Source organism: Athene noctua, chromosome 1 (assembly GCF_965140245.1).
Source record: "Athene noctua chromosome 1, bAthNoc1.hap1.1, whole genome shotgun sequence".
In the NCBI taxonomy this organism is placed as follows: domain Eukaryota; kingdom Metazoa; phylum Chordata; class Aves; order Strigiformes; family Strigidae; genus Athene; species Athene noctua.
The window spans coordinates 192,982,711-193,009,829 of record NC_134037.1 but is presented as its reverse complement, the minus strand read 5'-3'; the positions used below and the strand labels follow the sequence as shown (position 1 = coordinate 193,009,829).

At 37.9% G+C, this 27,119-nt stretch overlaps 1 protein-coding gene across 3 annotated transcripts in view; it reads left to right on the top strand.

The window, feature by feature from the left end:
- Positions 1 to 27,119, top strand: part of MGAT4A (alpha-1,3-mannosyl-glycoprotein 4-beta-N-acetylglucosaminyltransferase A) — an 84,600-nt gene that overhangs the window by 22,151 nt on the left and 35,330 nt on the right. For all 3 annotated transcript variants that reach the window (XM_074908530.1, XM_074908540.1, XM_074908549.1), the window contains exons 3-5: positions 10,072 to 10,239; positions 12,814 to 12,954; positions 16,093 to 16,226. In XM_074908530.1, coding sequence (XP_074764631.1) covers positions 10,072 to 10,239; positions 12,814 to 12,954; positions 16,093 to 16,226 — 443 coding nt within the window. The remainder of the gene's footprint in view (positions 1 to 10,071; positions 10,240 to 12,813; positions 12,955 to 16,092; positions 16,227 to 27,119) is intronic.

The window sequence follows — 27,119 nt, the reverse complement described above, 5'->3', positions numbered from 1 at the left end:
GGAACATCTTTAATCTCTCTCTTGTGTGGACAGAGCTTTTTGGCTATGCCTGTGTGGTTGGTTTGACAATTCCCCTGCTCGCCTCTCCTCAGTTGAACATTTGAGAATGCAGTGCTTGATTTGTGCGTTGTGAGTATCTTCTGCAATCTGGAGTAATTTCCAAAGGGCAATGGAAGCAATATTTGTATTTCCTCAGTATATGCCACTATGTATTTCTTGTCTGTGCATTTTTATGTGGATGCTGGATTGTAGAGTGCAGTGATAGCAGGATTTTCTATCACGGTACTGGGTATTTGTATTTATAGTTACATTTTGCAAAACCTATGCAAAACAAAATCTAGCCTTTGTCAAAAAGTGTCAGCTTTAAGATGAAGTTGCAAATTACTTAAGTGCTGGTGTAGTAAGAATTTCTTTTGATGTGATAGAGGAATTCAGTCTTTCTTTTTCTTAACTGACATTGGAAATAATTTAGTCTGCCACAAATTATCATAGCAGGATTTTAATTTAAAAGGATATCAGTTTGTGAGCGATAAAGATGACTATTTGATCAGGTGATACTACAAATGTGATAGCTTGTAAGGTACTTGGGTATTATGGATCAAGCATGGTCTAAAAAATACACGTTGCATAAATCTCTGTGGGAGTGAAGTGCAGATCAGTGTGGGTATTGTCGTAGCTTAGCGTATACTGGTGTACTTGATACCATGATTTCAGGGATCATATAAAGCATCTGAAATTATTTTAGGGGAAGTGCAGAACTTATTTTTTCACATTACACAGCTGAAACAATGAAACATTCCTGTAAAAGCTATGCCAGTTTGAATTGGCTGGCATGTTGACAAAGTGACTAAGTGATTGAAGAGTAACCTGCTCTTGCTACACCCACTGACTCCATATAATAAACTCAGTGTGGAAGCTCTTTGTCTGTTAAGACTTCTGTTTTGTATCAACCTTGATGCAAGTGTAACGAACTAATACCTTAAGTTTGTTACTGTCTCCGAGGCGTGACTGTGGCATTTTTATAATGGAAGGAAATGAGTTGTGGAATAACTAATCATAAAAGTACCTAATTAGCACTTAACTACACTGTGTTCTCACAGATTCAGACATTTATTTAGGGGCATTTCTAATAACTCTTCAACAGAGTCTACAGAAAAATGAGACATTTGCTGCGGAACCTTTAACTTGTAGCACAGTTTACTGCAGCTGCAGCCTTTTTTTTGTTTTGTTTTTGTTTTTGGTTGCTTGCTTTGAGAAGGTGCAGGCTGTGTTGGTTTCAAGTGAGGGTCTAAGGTGTCAGAACCTTGGGGTTGGAAGAAGAAAACTGAAAGCATTGTCACTAGGGCCATAAACTTGTTACATTGGTGAATTTAGAACTGTTCATTTGAATAACGATTTGTATATCTCCTTCTTGGATAGAAGGTCCAGCCATGCCAGGTTATCTGTTCCTGCTTTTACCCGTTTTACTAACTGAATATTTGTGTGCAATGCTTTGTTGTCAACCAAAGCCCTTTGTGTGTCAGACGACAGCCAATTCTTCCTGTTCCTATTTAATGAACAAAGAGGATGAGGAGTTTCAACAGTTCAGTGGAGTAAGAGCAGGAAATATAAATCAGGTTCTACAAGCTAAGCTCTCTGTACTTGTCTTGCTGTCTTATGAGTGCCAAGTCTGTGGCTGGTTACCTTTTTAACTGTGTGGCAGATCCATCACTTTGGGTGTTTAGTTGATTTGCAGTTTGAAGGAAGACTCATCTGCCTGCTGTTGATAAGGGAAGGTCTTTTTCTGATCTTGTCTGATGCATCTGCCTTTGGAGACAACCAGCTGTACCACCACAGAGCTCTTGAGTAAATTATAGCTTGCCTTTTTTTTTTTTTTAAATAGTCACCTTAGTTTGGTATGCTCTATCTCCAGATGTGAAAATGGCCTGTGATTTAACATATTTGTGAACCTACTTGATTGATAAGATAAATCTTGCAAAGCTTTCATGCGACTTTTTATGTTGTAGATAGTGCTGCTTTTTAAAAGGCTTTGCTTAAGGAAGAATGTCAATACTAACTGAGAATTGCTGAAACATTCTTGGGGTTTGTAAGGGTCTTCATGCAATTCTGTTTTCTTTTACCTACACGCACACACGCTTTCTCCTGCACCCCCCAAAGAAAAAGGGGGGGGGGGGGGGGCATTTACACGGCAGCTTTTTTTTTTTTTTTTTTCCTTATGGAGAGTGGCAGGGTTTTTACTGGAGTCACAGGCTACCATAGTATGGCTGTTGCAGGCTATATAGAGTCAGAAACTTTGCAGAGATAGCCAGAAATACAAATGTCCATTTTTAGATGGTTTCTGGCCCTTTTTCTTTGTCCACTATTTTAGCCCATTTCTTGACAGAGGCATCTCTAGAGGATCACAAAACATCTCTTGCATCTGTAGTGCCTGTACCTTCTTTCCCTGGTGCAATGTTAACAAAGATGGATGTGGATGCATATCATCTAAATACATACTACTCTGTGTTCCTCTTCTGCTACTGCCTAAGATATGTGAATAAAATCTTCTGAATTCTCATATGCTGATACATGTACAGCTTTGGTCAAGACTGTTCTGTACTTACATGCTCTCCACAATGTTAAATTGCACCTGCAACTTCATTGGTGGATCTAAGTAGTTCTTTATACTTCTATATAATGAGTATTTTGTGGTGATTGTTGCTTTAATAATACCAGAGTCTTGATGAGACATCCTGTTCAACTGTACTTTCTGTGTTTCATTATTAGTAGCAACACACATATATACAGATTTCAAAAGTGCATTCTGATTGAAGGTTAGGTAGGTGCTTAGGTTCTTTTTAATACAGACCCATTGCCGTTTCCCTTCTGGTGGTTTATGGTGAATCTTCAAATAGTCAGAGGCAGCAGAATTTTGCTGATTCTGTAGATGTCTTTACTCCACTCAACTTAAGAGTGCACCCAACATAGTTTCCTCACATAGTTTTCATATTAGAATGGACTATTTCAGTTGGAACGGACCTACAACAATCATCTATTCTAACTGTCTGACCACTTCAGGGCTGACCAAAAGTTAAAGCATGTTAAGGGCATTGTTCAGATGCCTCTTAAACACTGACAGGCTTGGGGTATTAAAAAATTTTGTTTTGCTTAAAAAGTAGCTAGAACAATAAAACTAAGCTGTTGATGTTTTTTTATGGCACTGAAGCTAAATAGCCATAGAATTGCTTTAGTTGTGTTTCCAGGGTATTTTTGCAATTTCGTTGTTCAGTATATGTTTCATTTGGAATTATGATACAGTGAGCATTCTGCTGGTGCAGGTATTTTACCTACAATTCAGACTACTTTTGCTGTTTTAGTTGAGCTGAGATAATCTGCAAAATGCTTTTGTAAATTCAAACTACAGCGTATTTTCTTGTTCCTTTACTTTGCTCTTTTTTATCCCAAGGGAAAGCTCCTTGCTCTTAAAAATCATGGGTTGAAGTACATAAATTAGACTGGTAGTACAAAACCCAAAACTAAGAAACTAAATGTATGCTAAGATGTTCAGAGGCTTCATGTTTAGTTTAGGAAATTGGCATCTGGTTTAACACTTCACTTATGAGCTGTCTAAATATAGAAAAAAAAAAAATCAAATGATGTAATCAAGACTGTCTGTGGCTAAGGGGAGAATGGACTGAGTTTGTAACCTAGGCTAATGGTGTCTTTTTGGAATTACTTTTTTTTAACAGTTGTTTAGTAGGAAAACCATAAATAACTCAGAGAAGGAAGAGTAGGCTGAGAGCTGACATCCCATCTCTGGTCAAAAACTTGCAAACCTTCACAGTTTGATTTGAATTTTTAATTTTCAAAATACTGCATCAACTTTCAAGTAAGCTTGTCTAAATTCTAGGTTCTGCATATTTAAGAGAACATCTTGCAACAAGGGAAAAAAAGTTGAGAAAACAAACTACTGAGTTGACATAGTGTTAACTTGCCAAGAAGTGCGCAGCATCAAGCCAGCTAAAATATTTAGGTTTTAGCTTCTTGGGTTTTGCTGAAACTACTACAGTTTAAGAGAAAGTTATGAAGAATTAATGCTTTCAGTTCTCAAGTTAATGTCTTAACAAGATATTTTCATTTGAAGTATGAGGGCTAGTTATATTTATTTGATCTTTTTGGCTTTCAGAGCAGAGTATGCAAAAGCATCATCTTCTTATTTCAGTGTAAAATAATATATTATTCTTAAATAAAAATATGACTTTATGCTGAAACTACTGGAGACCAAGTATGTTTGATATTGGCTACAGCTGCTGTTAGATGGATATTTTATTTGTCAGAGAACAGATACATTTGGGGTTCTTCCATCAGCTGCATAAGGCCAATAATTACTGTCTGAATTCCTTCCTCTGTTTTTTCTTGAATTACTTTAGGTTTCAGCATAGAAAGAAAAGTCATTTATAACATTGTAGAAGCTGAAACTTTTTCATGATGGTGACCACTGATCTCTGACTGTTTCCTTTATGGTTTTAGGCTCAGTATTTTTCTTTTTACTGTAATAGCATTGAAAAAAATTTGTTACTCTTTGACAAGAAATCAATTCAATTTCTTTAGGTTTTAGAGAAAACTTTGAACAATAAAACACTAAATGGTCAAATATGTTTTTAAAATGTTGGGTACACTATTGACTTTTTTGTATATACAATGCTTACAAGTCAGCTTGTCATAGAATAGAATATCTCAGTTGAAAGAGACCTACAGTGATCACGTAGTCCAACTACAATTCAGGGCTGACCAAATTCTGACCAATTCAGGGCTGACCAAAAGTTAAAGCATGTTGTTAAGGGCATTTCCAAATGCCTCTTAAACACTGACAGGCTTGGGGCATCAACCACCTCTCTAAGAAGCCTTTTCCAGTGTTTGACCACCCTCTCAGTAAATAAATGCTTCCTAATGTCCAGTCTGAACCTCCCCGGCACAGCTTTGAACCATTCTCACACGTCATCTCACTGGATCCCAGGGAGAAGAGACCAGCACCGCCCTCTCCACTTCCACTCCTTAGAGGGCTGTAGAGAGCAATGAGGTCGCCCCTCAGCCTCCTTTTCTCCAAACTAGACAAGTCAAAAGGCCTTAGTCACTCCTCATAGGACATTCCTTCCAGCTCTTTCACCAGCTTTGTTGCTCTCATATGGATCCATTCAACGAACTTTAATATCTTTCTGAAGTCGTAGGACCCAGAACTGCACGCGGGACTCAAGGTGAGGTCTCACCAATGCTGGATGCAGGGGGATAATCACATTTTTGCCCGGCTGGTTATGCTGTGTTTGATGCACCCCAGGGTGCGGTTTGCCCTCCTGGCTGCCAGGGCACTGCTGGCTCACACTGAGCCTGCTGCCGACCAGCACCCCCAGATCCCTTTCTGCAGGGCTGATCTCCAGCCACTCTTCTCCCAGTTTATATTTGTGTGGTCCGACATTACTTTGTCTGTGGTGCAAAATCCAGCATTTGTTCGTGCTTAATTTCCTGCCATTGATAATCGCCCAGTGCTCCAACCTACCTAGATCCCTCTGCAAGGCCTCTCATCCCTTGAGGGTGTTGACAGCACCTCTCAGTTTGGTATTGTCAGCAAACTTGCTAACGGTGCATTCAACTCCTGCCTCCAGATCATTGATAAAGATATTGAACAGACCTGGCTCTAGAATTGAGTCCTGAGGAATACTGCTGGTGATGGGTTGCTGGCCAGCTGTAGCCCCATTAACAACAATCCTTTGGGCTCAGCCCTTCACTCAGTTCTTCAACCAGCACACCATGAACTGCTCACCCCACAGTTGGACAACTTGCCCAGAAGGATGCTGTGAGGGACAGTATCAAAAGCCTTACTAAAATCCAGAAAAACTACATCTACTGCCTTCCGTTTATCCACCAGGCAGGTGACCCTATCGCAGAAGGATATCAAATTAGTTAAACAGGACTTTTTTTTGGTGAAGTGATGTTGACTGTGCCTGATGATTGCATTGTTCTTTAAATGCCTTTCAACAGTACTCAGTATAACGTCCTCATAATTTTTCAAGGAACTGAGGTTAGACTAACATGTCTGTAGTTTCCTGGGTATTCCCTCCCACCCTTTCTGTAAATTGGAATAACACTGGCTAGCTTTCAGTAAGCAGGGCCCTCCCCAGATTCCCAAGACTTTTGTTAGATGATCGAGAGGGGTCCTTCCATTACATCCACTAGCTCCTTCAGTACTTAGGCCTGATGGGACTCATCCCTCGTGGACTTGAGAACATTCAGCTGGTACAGCTGATCCCTTACAGTTTCAGTGTTCACAAATGGAAGGTCACCACTCCTGTAATTTTTTGTCCTCTAACTCAGAGGACTGGTAAGCCCAAGGTCTATCAGTACTATTAAAGGCTAAGGAAAACAAACAAACATTGAATGTGCCTCCGCTTTATATTTGTCAGGTGACCATAGTCAACAAGTATTGGTCCAGTGTTTTCTTTAGCTCTCCTTTTGCTATTAGTGTCAGATATAGCCCTGGCCAGTTTCAGCTCTAATTGAGCTTTGGCCTTTCATCATTCATCCACATTTCAGAAAGACTGCCTTGAATTTCTGGAGAAGCTTCTATGGTCACTTGCAAATTTTGATTGCTTCCTCCTTCTAAGGAAAGAAGTGAAATTTGAAATAGAAATGGGACTTCTGAGTAATATAGTAACATGTTCTCCTCAAAAAGTCCTAATTTTTGAATGAAAATATTTAGCCTTCAAATTATTTAATATTTTGAAGAGGGGGGGACAAAATGCAAATATTGAACTTGAGCTAAATCAAAGTTTAAATAGAAATAAAGCCTTAAATTTAATTTTTATAGGCTTATTCCCAAGTACTTAAGAGTCAAGAACTTTGAAAAAATAAATTAGATTATTTATAAACTCCCGATGCCTTAAATTACACTTTTCTAAAGTCTGGGACAGGTGGTGACCACTATTAGTGGTACTGTAAGAGCCTGAGAAGTGTTTTCTCCTTTGTAACTACCTTTCAATATGAGATGAAATTTGATGTTGCTGCCATTGTGGTTTTTTGTTTGTTTTTAATAAGTATCTGAGCAGTTGATCAATGCTTTAAAGTATGGTAAGTATGCCAAAGATATGTTAGAAATTTGTTTTGTTTCAAAGTACAGGCAGTCATATTCTAAAAGTACCAGAAGGTCAAATGACACATTAATCTTCAAATACATGAAAAGTGCTAGCTCTGGTAGTGTTAGAGATGTAGATGTTTTAAGTGACTTAGTTCTTACAAAGAATTTTTTTTACTTCATTTTGCATAAATAACTAGAAAAATATTCATAGGGTAGTGGACTTAAAATATAATTATATTTGTAATGTTAGCATTTTTTAGTTTTACTTGGCTGAATAATATTGTAACCTAACAAAAAAAACCCCAAACACCGTGTTTTTGAAGGATGGGTTTCAGGAGTTTGTGGATCTTTTAAAGCAGCCTCCTTAACCCCCAGATACATCTGGTTAAAGCAGTTGTGAGAAGTTGAGTACTTTGAATCAATCAACTAGTATTTCTTAAAGGAATTCATGCTTTTGAGGTCTCAAGTACCATAAATGCAATACCAGTACTGTTCACTGGGAGCCTCAGGGCTGAACTGCTTTATAATACTTCTACTGGGAAAAATTTTACAGTGCCACAGCTGGGACCTATGTTCTTTGCTGAAAAACTACTATGGTAAGTTATGAAAATAGAAGTTTACTTCTACATATATAACTTCAAATTTCTTTTAAAAAGAAATTAACTAATTACTTTTTTTACTTTGATATATTATTAATTGTAAATTAAAAGTGTTATAATAGCCACCTCCTCTGAAAGTGTTGTTTCCTGAGTAAGGGATTTTTATTGGTAGTTCTTAATATGAAACTACCATTTTCATTTCTTCATGTGATAAAAACTACCTTTTCAGTTGGGTTCCAAGTTTCTTGTGGTTTTATGACAGAGTTTTAATTTGCTGTGGAATTACAAAGGTTCTGTAATTCCCACTTTCATATTACATACCTGAATTAGGGACGTAGAAAAATCCTAATCTCTGCTTACCAGCTGAGTTTAGGAATAAGATATTTCTGATTTTGCATTATGGAGTTTGCTAGGTGGAGGTGGCAGGGAACTACTGTGGTTCTCCACTCTTTGATGTATGCCTAAGTAAATTATTCTCTCTAGGCCTCTGCTGTTCCTTAGAGCACCAGAATCATTGCAGTACTGTCTGTGATGTGCTGCTATCTTGTAGTAAGTGTAGGAAGAGAAATGGTCTCTGCCAAGATTTGTCTAAGTCAAGAGAGGAAGACCTGAATTCATCCTGCTTGAGGTGCCAGAATGTGAACCACATGTTTCCATAGGGTTCTCACCCAGGAGAAATACATACTCTGCCACAGGCAAGTTTACCCTTTTCAAAGTAGGAAGAACAGAAGTGTTAAAGTTTGTCTGCCTTCTTGTACCATGAAGAAAGACAAGGGAGACTTGGTGCTATGGGCTGCTTCTGAGGCTATCCACTGCTATAGTAGCCCTCAACAAAACCTTCCATGTCCTTTGATGGTTCACTTGTTCTTCTCTGTTCAGACAGAAATTAACAGGGATCTATATAACAACCTGCCATCACCCATTCATTTTGGGGAGGGAGTATCATTTGCATACTTCAGTGTGGAGTTTACACTAGTACAGTTCTATATTCGTTTAGCTGTTAAAATGTTTTGTAACCTTACTGTAGCTAGTAGACGTGTAAGAATGCCCTTTATGCCAGAAACTCAAGAACATTTTCCTGGCCTTCTCAATGCTGCTGTCTAAAGTACCAAATAGCAGTCTGTATTCAGTCATCAGTGTGTAGTGTGCCTAGCACTGTATTGTGGGCCAGCATCTGTGTTCTGGCTTTGTTGGCAGAAGAGCAATAACCATTTGGTTGTAACGAAAAAAGGAAAATAAGGCTGGCAAGGAAAATGTTTTTAAGAAGTAGTGAACTATGTTTTTATTTTTCTGTCTTCAAAACAGAGGGCATTTTAGCTAACTATGTTTTCTAAACATAATCAGAACAGTACATCCCAACTACAAAAAAGTAAATAAATGTAAATTGAAAGAAGTTAGAGGAAATGCAGCATTATTAACAAGGGAAAGTTGACTGTAATTCCTTTTTTTTTACCCCATGTGTGACTATAATGTAGCAAGAGGAAATGATTCAAATTGCTTGCAAAACTTGATTCCCTACCACTGTAATACTAAAAGGCTAGGAATGGATAGGTAAATAACAAAAAATGTGTGTCTATGGATGAGAGCTGTGAGGTTGGAATACTGATTCCAAGGTATAAAATCACTTAAGGTACTCTAGTCCGTATCTGTAGATTGGCTGAAGGAGAGTGATGGTGGTGAGCAGGAAATTCAAGGAAATGATCAGTAGGAAGAAGGGAAGATACAGAAACCAGATATACTTACTTTGCTGGGTGGTAAGGGCATAAGCAACATACCAGCAAATGAGTTTTGGTGTTTCCCTCTCCCTTTTGGTCTCCTTTCAAAGAATACGTGTATGTATCTACATTAGCAGGATTTTGATCGGTTTTGTTCTTGTGGGCACTGACTAACATTATGTTAAAACTTGGGTTTGAAATTGGTAAGCCTGAAATATTGTCAAATTCCATTCATCCTTACAAAGTATTCAGAGGAGACTTTCAAAAGGCATAACCTGTGCTTTTGTAAGGCACCACTCCTATTCCGCTTCTTAAAGAAAGAGTTTGTGGGCATCTGTTCCAATAAAGGATTAAGAATTGCCTGGTGGTGCTGGAGTAACAGGGACTCAAAGGTTGCCCCTGTCTGTGCCTACGGTGAGAGGCATACCTCCCTCAGTGCTTGCTTTGCATCCCTGTGTGGTGCAATTCCCTCTTCCCTCTGTGTGCTGTGTAAATGCTGGGGTGCCTAACGCAGGTGGGATTGTGCTGGACTGTGCCCTGCTTGGCTGAATTTCAGGTGCTGCATAGCTGAGCAGTCCCTGACTCTTGCTGGATCTGCCTGTAGGTGTTTGTTTCCAAAAATAACCAGGATCATCTTTTTTCTCTCTAGAAAAGTTGATTGCATATCAACGGGAATTTCATGCTTTGAAGGAACGTCTTCGTATAGCTGAGCATCGCACTCTGCAACGCTCTTCTGAGCTGAATGCTATATTGGAGCAGTTCAGGCGTGCAGTAGCAGAAACAAATGGGAGTAAGAATGCAATGAATAATTTTTCAGGTACAGACTGTGATTAAGCTATTTTTTACAACTCTGCAATACCAATATCTCTTACTATTACTATAGAATAAGAAATTAATACCAAGAAAGCCAAATGAAACTGTTCAGCAGTGTGAATAAAGAATGTGTAATATGTTATATCTGGTGGGGATTTTTTTGGTTTTTGATTTTTCCGATGTCTATTCTTAATGATCCACCTACTCTTCATTCTTATGACTTCAAGGACTGAATACTTACGACACACCTAGCTCCCAAAGTTTGGAACTTCTGGTTACTTCTGTAGCATACTGAATATATTTTAACAATAATTTACATCACTTTTTAAATAGAGCTTGAGGGGAAAGGTGAGCAAACAGAAGAAATGGATGAATTTTAAGCATTTAAAGTATCTTTAAAAGTCAGCTGGAAGATGTAAAAATATACAGGCTAAGGTATTGGTTATGATTTGTAAAATGTATAGGTAATGTCCTTTTTAATAACTAGTGATTAAATGGTAAACTTGTAAAGTCTTCTGTAAGTTTTTACCCATTTTGGAGGCTGATGCTCAGTTTACCGAGAGCTGCATTTGATAGTATTGGAGAATGACTTTGTGCCACTCACCAGATTATTGAAGGTAACTTTCCAAATCACACTGCTTTAGTCGCTCTGATTTTTCTAGATGGAAAATGAATAAGAAATACAAACTTCCCATGGAGATGCCTAATTTGGTAGGTTGCAAAAATTTCACTGGATTTGCTTAATGAAGAATATAAACCCAAATAGTTCTGCAATTCAAAAAGCTGGATCAAGCTTTTTCGTATTTGTTGTCTGCTTGTATTTGTGCTATGGGTTATTATTTTCTATAGAATTTGAGGGGGGGGGGGCGGTACTTGTTATAATTATAGGCCCTCAGTGCTGATATTAGTGATGAATTGCTCTGACACTAGTGGCCTATCCAACCTGATCTCTGTATTTCTCTGGATCTGCAGGAATGTTATGGAAAAGATTACATTTAACATAGTCTGTGACTTTCACCTTCCTCTTCTGTATGCATGTTCTTGCTGTTAAAGTGAGCAACCATAGAGGAACTCAAGTAATTTTAATACTGGATTTATGATTAAGTTATTACCACATTTATTTCTGAAAATGAGTTAACTTGCTTATAGACAATATAGTTATAGGGAGTTATTCTCTTCTGATGCAGCTGAAGCTACTGATTCACATTATTAACATTCTACAATGTCTGGTTCCCAGCTGGGACATCCTTTTTTCCATGTGGAGTCGTGATGCGAAGTCAGATGAAGTCTGAATTCCTGAGCTTTTGTGCTCATAACTTAGTATTTGGTAGATTTTTAAATTTTTTTTTATTAAGTTTAATGCAGTTAACTGTACATAATACTATGTAGTATTTGCTATCTTTAAGCAAAAAGAATTCTGGATTGGTTTACATAGGTCATTATTCATTCACACAAAGAGCTGTCATACTTTGACACACTTTTTAGTCCAGCTTTTGTAGTTGAAGCTAAAGGAAATGTTAGCAGGAAGAGTAAAATGTACAACCTGTATTGGAATCTATCAAAATAAGCATCTCTACTTATGGCATCTTTTTACAAAGCATTTTTTTCAAGATTTTAAATGGTTAGGGATTTAGTTTCGCCCAAAAATAAATATTTTAAACAATCCAACCAAACCAAACCCCACAACAAACCCCTTCTATCTTTGTAGAAACTACCCTCAGAATCTGAGAGGAATGACATTTCTGGTATTACTTTTCTCACTTCTTCACAGTTCAATTTTATCTGGGAAGCCTTGAGTATTTTTTACTTAACTTGATATTATAAAGCCCATAAGTTTTCAAAGGTCTATATGCTATCATATTTGCCATTTGAAATAAGAGTTGTTTTCACACTTGATGTAAGAAAATCAACACACACAGCGGGGGAATTTAAAAACTGTTATTTGCAACTTTTGAGAGCCACCTGGAACATCTTGAGAGTCAGTTGCTCTGGAAAGAGCAATAATTATTTTAAGTACTCTAATGGACCAAATTAAATTCACATTAGCATTTATTTTATTGCAGAGATATTCAAAATATCAGTTGTATATTTAGTGCTGTTTTTGTTTTGTATCTGTATTTGCAGTGTATTCCAATATGTATTTGTAGCTTTGAAAGGTTATTTGCAGTAGCATTGCTACATGGTGGTGAGCTCTGTAAGCATAAGTAAAAAATAATGTAGGTGAATAAGCCTCCCATTTTGATTCATTGGGAAAAAAACCCACAAAGCCTACCAAACTCCTAAATAAATGGACCATTCTTTACTTCTGTGATTGCACACTAAGTCTTATGCGATCTGGTAAGTATTAGGTGTATCTGTAGCAAGGTTACTCAATGGAAAATAATCTTGGCCATTGTTTATTAAAAAAAATTAAAATGAGAAAAGTCTTCCTTTGTGCACAAGATATAATGCCTGAGTAAAATCCATCATTTGTTCTTTTTTTCAGTTAAGAACAAGCTTGCAATTTTGTACTATTGACCACTGCATAAAACTTCATATTATTTGTTTTCTGCATTACTGATTTCATGTATGTTTGCAGATGAAACGCTGAAATTGTTAAAAGAGCTAACAAGTAGAAAATCTCTTCAAGTGCCAAATATCTATTACCATTTGCCTCATTTGTTGAAAAATGAAGGAAGCCTTCAGCCTTCTGTGCAGGTTGGCCTTGGAAGGACAGGAGGTATGGTAGTATCATGTTTATTTGATGTTTTTTATCTGGAAGACTTTCTAGTTTTAGTAATAAAATTTACTGCATTACTTGGTAGATCAAGGACATCTCATTTAACTTGTGTGATCTTGATATCTCTTAGAATTCGCACTGAATCCAAGATGAAAGGAGTTTGGCTTTAGCTTTGCTCTTTTCTGCATAATCTCAATCACACCCCATGCCATGTTAAGGTACACATTAAAAAGCATTTGGTTTGGATGAATTTTTTGTAACTAAGTAAAAGGGAACAAAGCTTAAGCATTACAGATTCTGAACTGCTAATGGACCCTTTGACTTTTCAGATTTGTGGTGTAACCATGCTGCATGGATATAATTATTTCAGAGTTGATGTTTCTGGTTTTTTGACCAATATATTTCAATGTGTAACTTAGAGTTGGGAGAACTAGGACAATCAGATATAATTGCATCAATAAAATGTGGACATTCTTTGTAGGGGAAAAAAAAAATCAGTGTTGTGATGCAATACTGTTAATCTTCTTTTTTTTTTTCCTAATCCTCACAAATTCTGAGCTCTGGTCATTGGGATAGCTCCATGGAATCACACTCTTGGAGCTCTAGAAAATAAATAGCATAGAGCTTAACCAAATTGATATACCTCAAAGTGCATATGTGTGTGTCTCTAAGCTTAAAGAGAAACAAGGATTCTTTAGTGGGGCCTGTGTGCCATCTAACTTGAATGGCTCCTGTTAGTGTGCACTAGACCTTCCTTTTTTTTTCTTCACCTCTTTATTTTTGAAAAAAGCATTAGTTACTGTTGGCCTTTATTTTTTCATTATTTCAGTAAGTTTGATTGCTCCTTTTAACAGAAGGCATGCCTGTGTGATAAATGTGTGGGCTAAAGCCATAGGGTTATTTTTCTGACTATAAACACAATTTATTTCAATGTTGTTATTCAGGAAGGAAAAGACTCATATTCCTTTATTGTTTTAAGTGAAGCCTGTATTATATCTTGCTGGGAATATATGACAGAAGTTTGCAATTACAAATTAGAAATTGGAATCAGATTCCTTTAATTAAAAAGAGGGAGGAAATTCTGAGTTAAAATTATTTTCTCATCTTCCCCTTTCCTAGTCACTGTGCTTTTTGAGTGTTTGTTTTAAAAATTCAGAGCTTGTTAATGTGTAGTAGGGTCTATAATAAATTAGGTTCTATAAGGAAGGGTAAACAACATTTTTAATAGTTGTTTGATTTTATATATTTATGGTGTGGTAAATCATGTCATAAATGGCTCAGAATGCTGGTGCTGACTTCATGATATCTGCTTTATCATTCTACTGTGTTCCTGCTGGTAGTAGACTACCTAATAATAGGTAGCAAGCCCTGGGTACAGGGTGGGGTGCATGAGAGAGACTGTGGGAAAATTAAGGAACACGTGCATTAAAGTGAAGGAACATGGGACTCAAATGGCCAGCTGAAAGATGGTGTTAACAGTGTTGTAGCTGCGGCCAGATTGCTTTGCAGGGATAAGAGTTTACAGCGAGGAATTTCTGGGCAATCCTGATGACCCAGACTTCATTTTCTAGAAGAACCCAAATCAGGTGCAAGGAAAGTAATAGAGTTTTTATCAGTGTTACTTCTCAGAAGTCATCTTTTAAAATTAATACTTAAGTTGTGAAGAATGGTTATGCCAGTTTGAAAATAAAACCAAGTTAGGGAGTTTAATTGCTGCATAAGTGTTGGTGCACCTCATCTGGTTAATGCCATGGTTGTTGATTATTACCTATTGTACTGGGTTTTGTGTGGCAAGGTTTTGGTAGTGGGTGGAGCTACGGGCATGACTTCTGTGAGAAGCTGCTAGAAGCTTCCCCTATTTCTGACAGAGCCAATGCCAGCGGCTCCAAGACAGACCCAGCACTGGCCAAGGCCAAGCCCGTTAGTGAAGGTGGTAGCACCTCTGTGATAACATATTTAAGAAGGGCGGAACAGAAAACCCTGTGCAGTTGCAGCCAGCAGAAAGGAGTGAGCATATGTGAGACAAACAACTCTGCAGACACCAAGATCAGTGAAGAAGGGGGAGGAGGTGCTCCAGGCACTAAAGCAAGATGCCCCTGAAGCCTGTGGTGAAGACCCTGGTGAGGCAGGCTGTGTCCCTGCAGCCTGTGGAGGTCCGCAGTGAAGCAGATCTCCACCTGCAGCCCATGGAGGACCCCACACAAGAGGAGGTGGATGCCTGAAGGAGGCTGCAGCCCCATGGGATGTCCACGCTGGAGCAGGTTCCTGGCAGGACCTGTGGACCAGTGAAGAGAGGAGCCAGGACTTGTGACCCTGTGGGGGACCCACACTGGAGCAGTCTGTTCCTGAAGGGCTGCACCCCATGGAAGGGACCCACGCTGGTGTAATTTCTGAAGAGCTGCAGCCTGTGGGAAGGACTCACGTTGGAGAAGTTCATGGAGGACTGTCTCCTGTGGGAGTGACCCCACTCGGGAGCAGGTGAAGAGTGTGAGGGGTCGTCCCTCTGAGGAGGAAGGAGCAGCAGAGACAATGGGTGATGAACTGACCACAAACCCCATTCCCATCCCTCTGTGTTGCCTGGGGGGAGGAGGCTGAGAAATTGGGAGCAAAGCTGAGCTCAGGAAGAAGAGAGGGGTGTAGGAAAGGTATTTTAAGATTTAGTTTTTATTTCCCATTACCCTACTCTGGTTTGGCAATAAATTAAACTAATTTCCCCAAATCAAGTCTGTTTTACCCATGATAGTAATTGGTGAGTGATCTCTACCTGTTCTTATCTCGACCCATGAGTCTTTTGTCGTATTTTCTTTCCCCTTGTTCAGTTGAGGAGGGGAGTGATAGAGTGGCTTTGGAGGGCACCTGGTATCCAGCCAGGGTCAACTCACCACACCTATGCAGTGATCTGGCATGTCTGGGTTTACTGGGTTTTTTGGTGTGTTTTCTCTGAGTGTTGGTGGTGATTATGTTAATTATGCTCCTGATGATGGGTGGTATATTTTTAAACTATTTTTAATTACTGTTATCTCCATCTTTTAACTTTTGCATTTCGTAAGCAATGCTTTATTATGAGATAAGTTTTTTTTGTTTCCTATCTTGCATATGAAATCACTGAAAGTACATTTCTGGTTTGTTTGATTTCAGTTTCCATTGTAATGGGAATACCTACAGTGAAAAGAAAAGTCAAGTCTTACCTTACAGAAACTCTCCACTCCCTTATTGATAAGCTGTCCCCTGAAGAAAAACTGGATTGTGTTATGGTTGTCTTTATAGGAGAGGTAATCACTTAAGTATTTTTATACAATTTCTAACCTGCCTTTAATTACAAGTACCACTCCTATCAGGAATTGATGAGGATCTACTTTTTCTTCAAGATGTAGAGATGACTGTCTTTTCCTTCCATGAAAAGGAAACAGTGCCAGTCATGCGTTTCTGAGAGAAACGATCCTGAAGAGCCCAGCCTTTTCTATTTATCAAGGGAATTGTGATCATGGATTCAGTGGACTGCTTATTTTGCACATCTTCTGATGCATATACATAGTGACAATGATGTGCAAATTACCTTATTCCTTCATCAGCAAAATAATAGCTAAGGGACTCTTGGTGTCTCATAGGGAGGATTCTTCCCATTCTCTCATGCTACTGCTTAGTCCTTTAGTCAGATGAGTACTGCACTTTGAGCTGTTAGGCACAGATTGTCACTGGTTTTATTTTCTGGACAGTGTGAATATTGTAAACCCAGACCTTTTTAATGAATTAAAGTGTTCAGTTGGAGTGTTTGGTCAGTTTGACTCTGCAAATTTAGGAAAATGGTAAGAGTGCTTTCAGAAATAATACTGTTGTCTGCTGGGAATTGCGTATACTTATTTTGATCTGTATGTTTTTCTCAGAAGTCTGACTTGGAGAGTGGGAAATTTATGTATATGTTTGACCTTCATCCATCTAACCATACAGTGCTCTACTGAATCAGTGTTTTATAAGTCCCAGAGATGAAAATTTGCATCCTCTAGTTATAACTGCAAACAGTTTTAATCCTGTGAGCCAGTGTCCATTCAGGGATGAATCAGTGGAAAATAGGCATTTTAATACTTCCAGTTCTATTATCAGCACATTTAAGCTTTCCTTGAACTTTTTACCTGTACCTGAGAACCGATTCTTATGGTTTTCTAATGTAAATTGCTCTGTTTTCTTTTTCTTGACAGTCAGTCAAAAACTCTCTGATACTGCTTTCCTTCAGAAAATGCCCTTAAAACATCTGTTGGTTGAGAATATCAAGAGAACAGAATTCATTTCAATTGCTGGAACGTTGTTTCTTTCTTCACTGTATTAGTTGGAGTAATTTTATTGCCTTTTGGTGTGGCTTCTTTTCAAGTTTTAAATTTCATTTTGCTTTGCTTAAGGAGGTTTGAGCCATGAAGACTGTGTGTTATCATTGGAGTCTCTGTCTTCTCAAAAACTTAGGAGTGAAGTGTCCCAAACTACACAAGTTTTTGTTGTTGCCTCAGACAAGCCATATTTCTATTCTAGAGTTTTCCATAGCTAAATAACTTTCTTCCTTTGAGGTGGTGTGAAATTCTCTTTCATCTTGGGAATGATTCTACAGAAGTGACCGTGAAGGAAGTGAATATGTTAACATGGGAGCTATTGCTTCTGTGCCCAAGGGGAATTGTTCAGTTTGCTCTGAAGTGGCATCTGTTACCCTTTGTATCTTATCTCTGTATCTATCTCTTTGAGAGCAGCACTGTGCGCTTACTTATATATCTGCTATGGGCACTGCAAGCCATGAACATCTGGGAAAATTTGAAGAACCTGAGTTTGAAGTCTTGTCTTCTTATAACCATTCCTTAGATTTGCATTCCTTTTTCTTTACTCCATCTAATCCTATGTCTTTCCTGCTTTACTGTTTCTTTGACCATGATTAATATGCTACAGTAAATACTTCATCCTGAACTATGCTGTGTTTTTCTCTGAGTTATGCTGTATATTTCAGCTTCCTTCTGCAAGATGAAAAGCTTAGGTTTATTAAGCATTTTCTTTGGGTATTTGAAGGAAGTCCTACTCCCCGGTGGACTTCTGTTTCTCCTTAAACAAAAGGCAGGACTTTAGTTTTTAAAATAGCTTTGTGGGTTTTCCTAGCCTAAAATGCAGTAGACTATTGCTATCATTAACATGTGTGCTTTATTTAAAAATACATTAGAACTTTGACCAGCTATGCTTGTATTAAAAATGATGGCAAAAGTTTCTGAAAAAAGGTATATCCTTAGCTCAACATCTGTGCATTTAAGTACAGCAAGAAATTATCATAGTGTGAGGTTAAGTAATTTTGCTAATAAGCTTAAAATTTCTATCTGTGCTTTGTCTATATCTTCTACCAACAAAAAAAAAAGCACAAGACTTTACAAAAATGATTTTACAAGAGAATTGTATGAAAAGCTGTATTTTGAAAGAATTTTAGTGTTTTCTTGCTGCCTTTATTTGAGAAATCAAATTGACAGTGTTTAAGAAGCATTGCTGGGAGCCATAGTCATGGACTGCAGTCTGTGCAAAGCATCCTAAAAGACTCTTAATACTGCTGGGTTTTTTTAGCAGTTCAATCTTGCTACTTTCTTGTAAATTCTACTTTTTTGCTAGAAGACAAGTTGAAAATTAAGGCTAATGGCCTTCTGCAAATAGCATGAACAGTGTAAACAGATGAGCTAGTAAATATAGATGCATTATGGTTGCTAAATAAAGAGATCTGCATATTCATTTACTGTATGGATATTTCTCAGTAATGTAATTATACACAGTAAATTTCCATACTGGAAGTTCAAGGAATTCTAAAATATCTCAGCTAATGTGATATCTAATCACCAATTTAAATAATTACTAGAATTGCTTGACAGTAAACTGTGCAGTTGTTCCAGTAACTGACATATGTCTGTGTTCTCCAGTTTGTTAAAATAACTGTATTGCAGAATAGTTTTCAGGTATTCATTAGGATGACTAATAAATAGGCATGATTCATTATACCTCTATACTTAAAAGTCTTTTTATTCCCCTTCACTATATAGCTAGTTCATAGACTTGTCAGACAACTTGAAACAAGCAATTCAGATCTCATAGACCTGCTCTGTATGAGAACTTTCTTTCAGAATAAACTATAGTCTTTAGGCTTAAGCAACTATGAATCCAAATTAAAGTTGTTGTCTAATCTTTTTATTTAATAGGGTTTGTAATTAACATGGGAAACATGTTTTTGAATCATGTTTCACATCATAGTGGAACAACCTATATATATAGATACACACATGCACTACTGAATATGAGAGAAATTAATATACTTTTCTGGTATCTAAGGAAATTTTTTTCCCCCTGTGGGGAGATCTCATTTATCATTAAGAGAATGCATCTTGAAGTTATTCTAAATATATCACAAATTATTATCAGTCCACTTTATTAATCAGTGACTGCACTTAGAACAGTCTTTTGTTCAAACAGTAATCAGTATGTTTTGGAAAGACTAAAAGCCCTTGATTTGATCAAAACTATCAAAGACAAATCATTTTGGTAACAATCAGAAGACACTACAGGTACACAAAGGCATTTTGCTAATTCTGTACACCACTGTTTACATCTGACTAGGCAATAATTGACCAGCCATTTATTCTTGGACCACTAGGCCATATATTACACTTTCTTACATATTGCTTATTCAAATCCTACTCTATTGTTTCACACGTATACACTTCATTTAGATGCTAGAACAACTTGCATATCTTAGTTATCTTTCACTGTCACTGTGTCATCTCTTTATGTGAACAGCGACTGCTAAATTAAAAGATACTGATCTTCAGTAGTGTTTGCTCCTTTCGTGGAGAATCTTTTTTTGTTTATTATTTCTTTGGAAAAGGTCCTTTACAGGCTGGGTCAGTGTGACACAAGCACCGAGCAAAATACCATCCTGTGCACTGATATGAACAGAGCTTCAGCAATTTAAGCACAGAGTGCACATACTGGGTCAAACCTTGCTGAACCTGTTTTGGATGTATTAACACTGGAGTGCAATAAGCAAAACTTCTCCGGCAGAATAAACAAGCCAGTATTTTCAGTCTTCTTAATCTGAGCTTGAATTACAGATCTCTCTGATCAGTAGATTTTGTCTCTCTTGCTCTTAACCTGGATGTATTAGTATCATCTTGAGGTGTTCCATGCTTTCTGCGAATTGTTGAAAACTTGAATCACCCCTTCCTGGAGGTGCCCTGGAGAGTGTATTCGTAGCCTTCAAAAGATTTGACTGCACATCTTGTGTTGGAGAAAGACTAGTAGTAGATCTTAGCATATGCATACATGTGTATGTATGTAATATATGTATTTAAAAACTCAAAGCTAGACAAGGCTGCTTTGCTAAATGATACGTTATCTTCACCAGGTAATTTTGAAGGCCTTGTTTTGGAAATCTCAACCAAAAATGATCAGAATGAACTCACCTTCTAGGTATACTGCTAACATCTGGAAGGGTGGCTTGGTCTGTCATTGAGAATTTGAGCTATTTAAGCTGCTGTTGAATCCCTGCTTCTTCGGCACCCAGAGGGTACCAAGATTAATGATACTGGGCACTATCATAGGATTTTACACTCGTCTTTTCCTGGCAGTGACTAGCAAAGTTTTTATATGGGATTAAACAGTGATAAAAATCTTTTAGAACTAAGAGAAGATCCTTGAGAGGATTTGAAAACTTCCATGTACCTGAGACAAATTTAGTATCTCAGCACATAGATAAAATTCAGAATTGTATTCTTTTCTCGAGCTCTAGACTTGAATGAAATGCTTCTCTATCTATAAGATACCTTCTGAGATGCACCTTGGCCACAGTGTAACTATTTGATGTTCCTGGTAAGGGAACATCACTGCTGACAGACAGCTGTGTCTGATCTCTTGGGTAATGTCTAGTGTATTTGTGAGATAGAAAGTAACAGTAATAATACTTCAGAAGCATTGTAACAGGTGACTTCATACTTGGATAACTGACTGAATTGACACTTTGAGTTTTGGACAACACTGTCAAATTTTGCTATTATGGTCTGCCTTGACCTAAAGACAATGATGACAAATTCCTTATGTCCTCCAAAGAAAGAACACATATCATAGAAGAGTGCTTTTGACTGTATACAGCAACTACCTATCATCTTCTGGAAAACAACCCATCTAGACCACTTCAACGGTTTACAGGCTCACCCAGAGACAAGAAGTTTCCCTTAGGTTGCCAGGCCACGTATGCTGCTGTCTTTCAGACTTTACAAACCAGGCTTCATCTTTAATATGCGCGAAACTAGTAGAAGACTGTATAACACTAACATAACTTGCAACTGAATGTCCTGGTTTGAATTGTCCTTTTTTTTTTTTTTTTTTTTGTTCTGGCTGGCCTTCTTAATAGCTAAACTTGTTCTCTGATGTGGTGTTGTGGTTCATAGCACAGTCCATATGGACTCACAATTGAGGAGCTGACATGCAGAGCACAAGCATAGGGAGAAATGAGAGTGGAGCAATAGAAGAAAATACTTGTATTCCTGCTATTGCTGCCAAAGGCTTTGCATTGTAAAACCCTGCCCTGAACTGAATTGGGTTAATCATAGAAATGACGTGAGAAAGATATTTCTTACCTGTGTGGTAGAGTGGGGACTTTTAGTAAGAGAGGGATGAAGTCTTGTAGCCTCTGTGTCCTACATGAGCTAATTTTGCTTACGTAACATTAGAGGGCTATGTTGTGCCAGTATTCTGCATTCTTGTTTTTTGCTTTGCATCTTATTATCATGTTCCCTGTATTAAACTTGCTGCTTCAGATCTGAAAGCAGACACTGTATTCCTGAAAATAAATTTTTTTTCAGCTGCATTTGTTGAACTCAAACAGATAGTACATTTTTCATAGGCTTTATTTATATCCATACACTATTGCAACCACTGGAAACCACTGCTGCACTTCTATTCCTTAGGTTTTTTTCTTCACTGCATAAATATCTAAAAATAGGTCTAAATGTCACTATAGTGGCTGCTTTTTCTTATGTGGATTATTTTAATATGTACTTTCACCATTTCGGAGCAAATACACATTTGCTTTGCCTTTTCTGGAAACTGTTCAGTTCTGTGTTGTTTGTTACTATTTAAAATACACTGTAAAATTATTCTACCCCTATTGTATAGGGATGATGAAAGAACAAATAAAATTGTAGAAACTAGTAAGCAATAAAATGACCTCACTTTGCAGATTAGCATAGTTGTTTCCCAGGTATTTTTTTCTGGTTTTGGAAGATGTTCTTGAATAAGTTGACTTTCTTGTAGATTTAAGAATTAAGATCTGAATAATCTAACAGCCTAGATAAACCACATTATTTAGAATGTACTGTACAATTAAAGTCTGAATTTCTCCTCTTGAATTTGTAGTATTTTGATATTCTGCATCTTAATTTCCTTTCCTAGTGGCTTGTGGAAAAAAAAAAATCTTTGGAGTTTTAATGCCATTTTTGCTTTGATTTGTACTTCTTAAAACTGACTCATTTTCACAACCGAAATAGAAATTTAATCCAAACAAAGGTCTGTTAAGGCAAGATCTGAGATTCAGAGAATCACTAAGGTTGGAAGGGACCTCTGGAAGATGATCTAGTCCTACCTCCCTGCTCAAAGCAGAATCAACTGCTGAAAACTTGCACATTTTGCATAGCATTTCAATATGCATCTTGAAAAGTATAGCTTTAAAAAAACCTAAGGTTGCAAGTCAAGCTTCCAGAACAAGAAAATGCTACAATTACATTGCTTGTGCACTATATCGTGGCATTCCATCATGCTTTACTTGCTTTTTTGTGTTGGTTTTTTTTTTTCGGTTTGTGTGTTGTGTCCCCCCCCCAACTTGAAGAACCTCATGTGAAAATGAAGTTTTCCCTAGCTAGGGGCCAGTGTTGACACATACAGTTTAAATTTTCATAGCAGCTGCCAGTCTGTAGCATTTTATACTGCCGAAGTCCAGTGTTTAGTGCTTCTGATCGTGTTGAGTGGACAGGTCATGGGAACTGGAGTAAGAGTAATGGTTAGTGGTAAACTAAGGAAAACTTAACTTATCCAGTACCACTAGGTAAGTTGTTGCAGGAACAGTGAGACAGGAAATAAAAGCAGGAACAGGAATTTCATGCTTTTCAATGGTATGTAGGTGTCTGAACAAGGCTGGTTTTGTTTCTTCTAGCAGTACTGTGTCTTGTTGGTACTGCTGGAGTACAAGACCACATCTTGAATGGTCTGATACAAAGTGTTTGTGTGCTTGCTCTGCTTGTGTGTCAGCCTGGCTCCAGTCTTGTTTGGACTCACTGTTTTGCTTGTTTAGATTTCACATATGTGGATTAGAACCAATTCTCAGTTTGAGATGGAGGTGCAGGTGCAATACAGGTGCTGTTAAGTGAAATTAAGAGGCAAAATCTAGAACAAAGACACTATTTTTCACTTGGTATGTAGCTAAATTGTGGAGCTTGTTGCTACCGGATATTGTGAAATAGGAGTGTGTGAATGGGTTCTGAAATGAATCAGGAAAATTCCCAAAGACTGGATCTAGGACGAGCTATTGAATCTAATAATATGGATATCTGTCAGGCCTAGGAATTATAAACTCTTGATTACCAAGAACTGGGAGGTATAAGAAGGGAAGGAAGGTTCATTCTGTACATACCCTGTTTATTGCATTCTATGCTACACTGGTGCACCCCACTTGAGTACTGTGTGCAGTTTAGGGTGCCTCAATAGAAGGAGGACATCAAACTGTTAGTGTGTCCAGAGGAGGGTGACCAAGATGATGAAAAGCCTCCAGAGCAAGACTTAGGAGAAGCCCATGAGGTCACTTGGTTTGTTAAACTTGAAGAAGAGAAGGCTGAAGGCAGACCTCATCACCATCCACAACTTCTTCAGGAGGGGCAGCAGAAGGGGCGAGGTGCTGATCTTCCCTTTCTGGTGACCAGTGATAGGACACAAGGAAATGGAATGAAGCTGTGTCAGGGGAATTTCAGATTGGACATTAGGAAAAGGTTCTTCACTGAGAGGGTCATCAGTCACTGGAACAGGCTCCCCAGAGGAGTGGTCAGGGAACCAAGCCTGTCAGAGTTCAAGAAGCATCTGGATGATGCTCTTAGTCATATGCTCCACTTGTTAGGAACTGGGAGTTGAACTCGATGATCCTTATGGGTCCCTTCCAACTTGATATATTCTATGATTGCATCATTTTTTTTCTATGCATCTGCTACTGGCTAAGACAGTAAATAGACTTTTGGTCTAAAATGCCATGGTTTTCCTTACATTTTGAGAAACAGACCTCCTGTCATTCTTGAAGATATGAATTAGGTAGGATTTAACAGTGTGAAAGTGTTGATTCTTACAACTAGAAACCTTGGTTTTGTGTGACAGTGGCTAGCTATTAATCAGAACTTTCTAACCTCTGGTTTTGTCTGCTAGCTAATATATTTTACTACCTTGCTATGCACATGCTCACTCATAAAAAGCAATAAAAAAGATTGGAAAGCTCATTGCTTCTCTGGTTCTTTGTGTGTTTGTTATGAATACCAGTGTTTGTTCAGACAAATCTTAGAATACCTGCAAATTTGAAATGCAGCCTCACCTAAACTAGAGAAGGCACTTTAGAAAATTGTAGGGCATCATCTTACAAAAACTGAGGAAATTAAAAAACTTATTTCACTGAGAGTCTGAAACTTTAGTTTGTTCCACAGCAGACTCAGACTCTGAATTTTCTTTTAGAGAGATTCATCAAAGCACTTTATATGTGTGCCTCATCAAAATTGCTGATGCAAGGAGTTAAACCTTAGACATTGTGATGTTCACAGACATATGAAACTCCATAGATCTCATTAAGCTAAAATCTTTTCTTGCTGAAAGTTTAGATAGGCTTAAGGGGATATTGGCAAGGTATCTTGAAGAGGAGTCTACTGAGGAATATTAAGTACACAAAATCACATCTGTCTCAGGAAGTAACCTGAATTGAAGGTAGTTGGGAGTGTGAATGGTAGCAGGAGAGAGTATTGTGTATGCTTGTCCCGTTCTTATTCTTTGTTATGTATCTGTTCATGGCTGCCAGTGTTGGAAGCAAGATGCTGACTTGGATCAATCTTTGGTCTGATCTGGTATGAATGAAAAAAGGAGGTTGTCTCCCTCCAAGTCGTCTTGCTTTCTCTTGGATATCAGTAGTTTCATGACTAGGAAAAAAGAACAGGCAGAAAGATTTGAACTGCTGATATTAAAATAACCAACCCTACTTATGCCATTCATTAGTTCCAGAGATCCACCTAACAGGACAAACTTGTTTGTAAGGCTTCATGTCATTCACTGATAAGATGCATCTTTGCGGCTGACACTGTTAACTCTTCAGTTGTGGCCTATCACAATTTTTGTATTTGATCACTTTAAAGGGATTAGCTCATAAAATGTTCATTTTTGCTTCTTTTTCTTGGGTTCCAAACTCCTAGGGATTATTTAATCTACAACCTTAAGGGTTTCATTAAGGAAAAATTCCAACTTTGTTACTGCCTTCTAATTTGGTAGACCAGAACATTCATAGCTGTAGTCTTACAGGTTGCGCTGTTCTGGTTGGGATCACTAGTGACATTTTCTTTCAAGACTTGCAAGTAGCACTGATACCATGAAACAGAAGTTCATCATAGCTGCTCCAAAGTCAACCTATTATCAACCAGAGGATCTTCACTGGAAGCCTAAAGAACCGTTAGACTTCGTCTTTCATGGGTGATCTCCTCTTGATTAATCTGGATTTGTCTTGTGCTGTTTAAGGTTCTTAGAGAAGACAAGGGTATTACTCTTTCACGTTATGTACAATTCATAATAATTTTCAGCAGTCTTGTGTCCTGCAGGTTGATAAAGAGGACCTTAGGTCTTACTTTGTCACTGCAGTAAATGCTTTCTTCCTCAAAAATGGAGAACAGATTTTAGTCAATAGAATTTTTTTCCTGTTGCTTTTCAGTTCCAAGCAGTGTCAATAAATTCAAGCTAGTAAGATTCTTAGGTTAGTGCAATTATCTGGCTATTCTAGTGTTCCTTCTATTGCTATCCTGCAAAGTCTTCTGTATAGTTAACTCTTCCCTTGGGTATAGTCACAGCTTGATCACATTTATTGCATATTCTTGTACTTATTTCATGAGATAGTGTGAAATAACTTATAAGTACCACCTTCCTGGGACATGTCCATAGCTGAAGGGTGTGGCAAAGATCCCACCCAGTGTTAGGCTGGGTAATGAGAAGAGTTGGTTTCCTCTGGAAGTTTTGATGGGGAAAGATGACAGTCAAGCTGCTATCCAGAGGAGAAGAGTTTGGTGTTGAAATCTTGGTTCTCAATCTCAGACACTGCTGGTAGATATGCATGCAACTGCTTTTTTATAAATAATAGCAGGATATCAAGTTTTTAATGCATTTGATCATGTGAAAAATGGCATCAACTCCTTTAATCTCAATGTTCTTTTTCATTCTAAAAGTGGCATCTCCTTTTGCACTATGCTGATGTAGTAGTTGATTGAGAAGGAAGGTTACCTGCTAAACTAGCAGTGGTATTTGCTGTATGTCATGTTCAGCACAGCTAGACCAGACCATCTTGACTTTGTGTAGCAGCAGGCCAGATTACAATATGAAGGTGGAAGACTACAGGCTACACCTATTTAATGTGAAGCTATTGTGATTGCAGCTCCAACTGGAAACTGCCAAACTTTTGCATGAAGGATACAAACAAATAAGTGGAAGTAGGGCAAAACCCTCTTATTCCAGCCTTATTTTCTGATAGTGGTGCGTTCTCTATAAGTGTGTAAGGTTTTAAAAGCACTAGCAAGGCTTTGTGGCATATCTGCAAAATTGGCCAAAATATGTTAGCTCTGAGGAGACTTGCACTGAGGCTTGTTACCAAATACAAGCTTCCAGCTGAGATTGAGTTTGGCATTTATTTTAATCTCTGGAATACTGTATAGAAACTAGCTGTGTTTCTGCTCTCTGTGTGTATGGATGTATATTTTATATATATGTATGAAATCTTGCATTTTTCTGTGCAGTTACAGTATGGACTGTTTAACAAGTATTTTAGTTACTAATGCTAGACTGGGTAATTGAAGTTTGGCCTGCCAACTGGAAATATAAATTGTTTTTTTCAT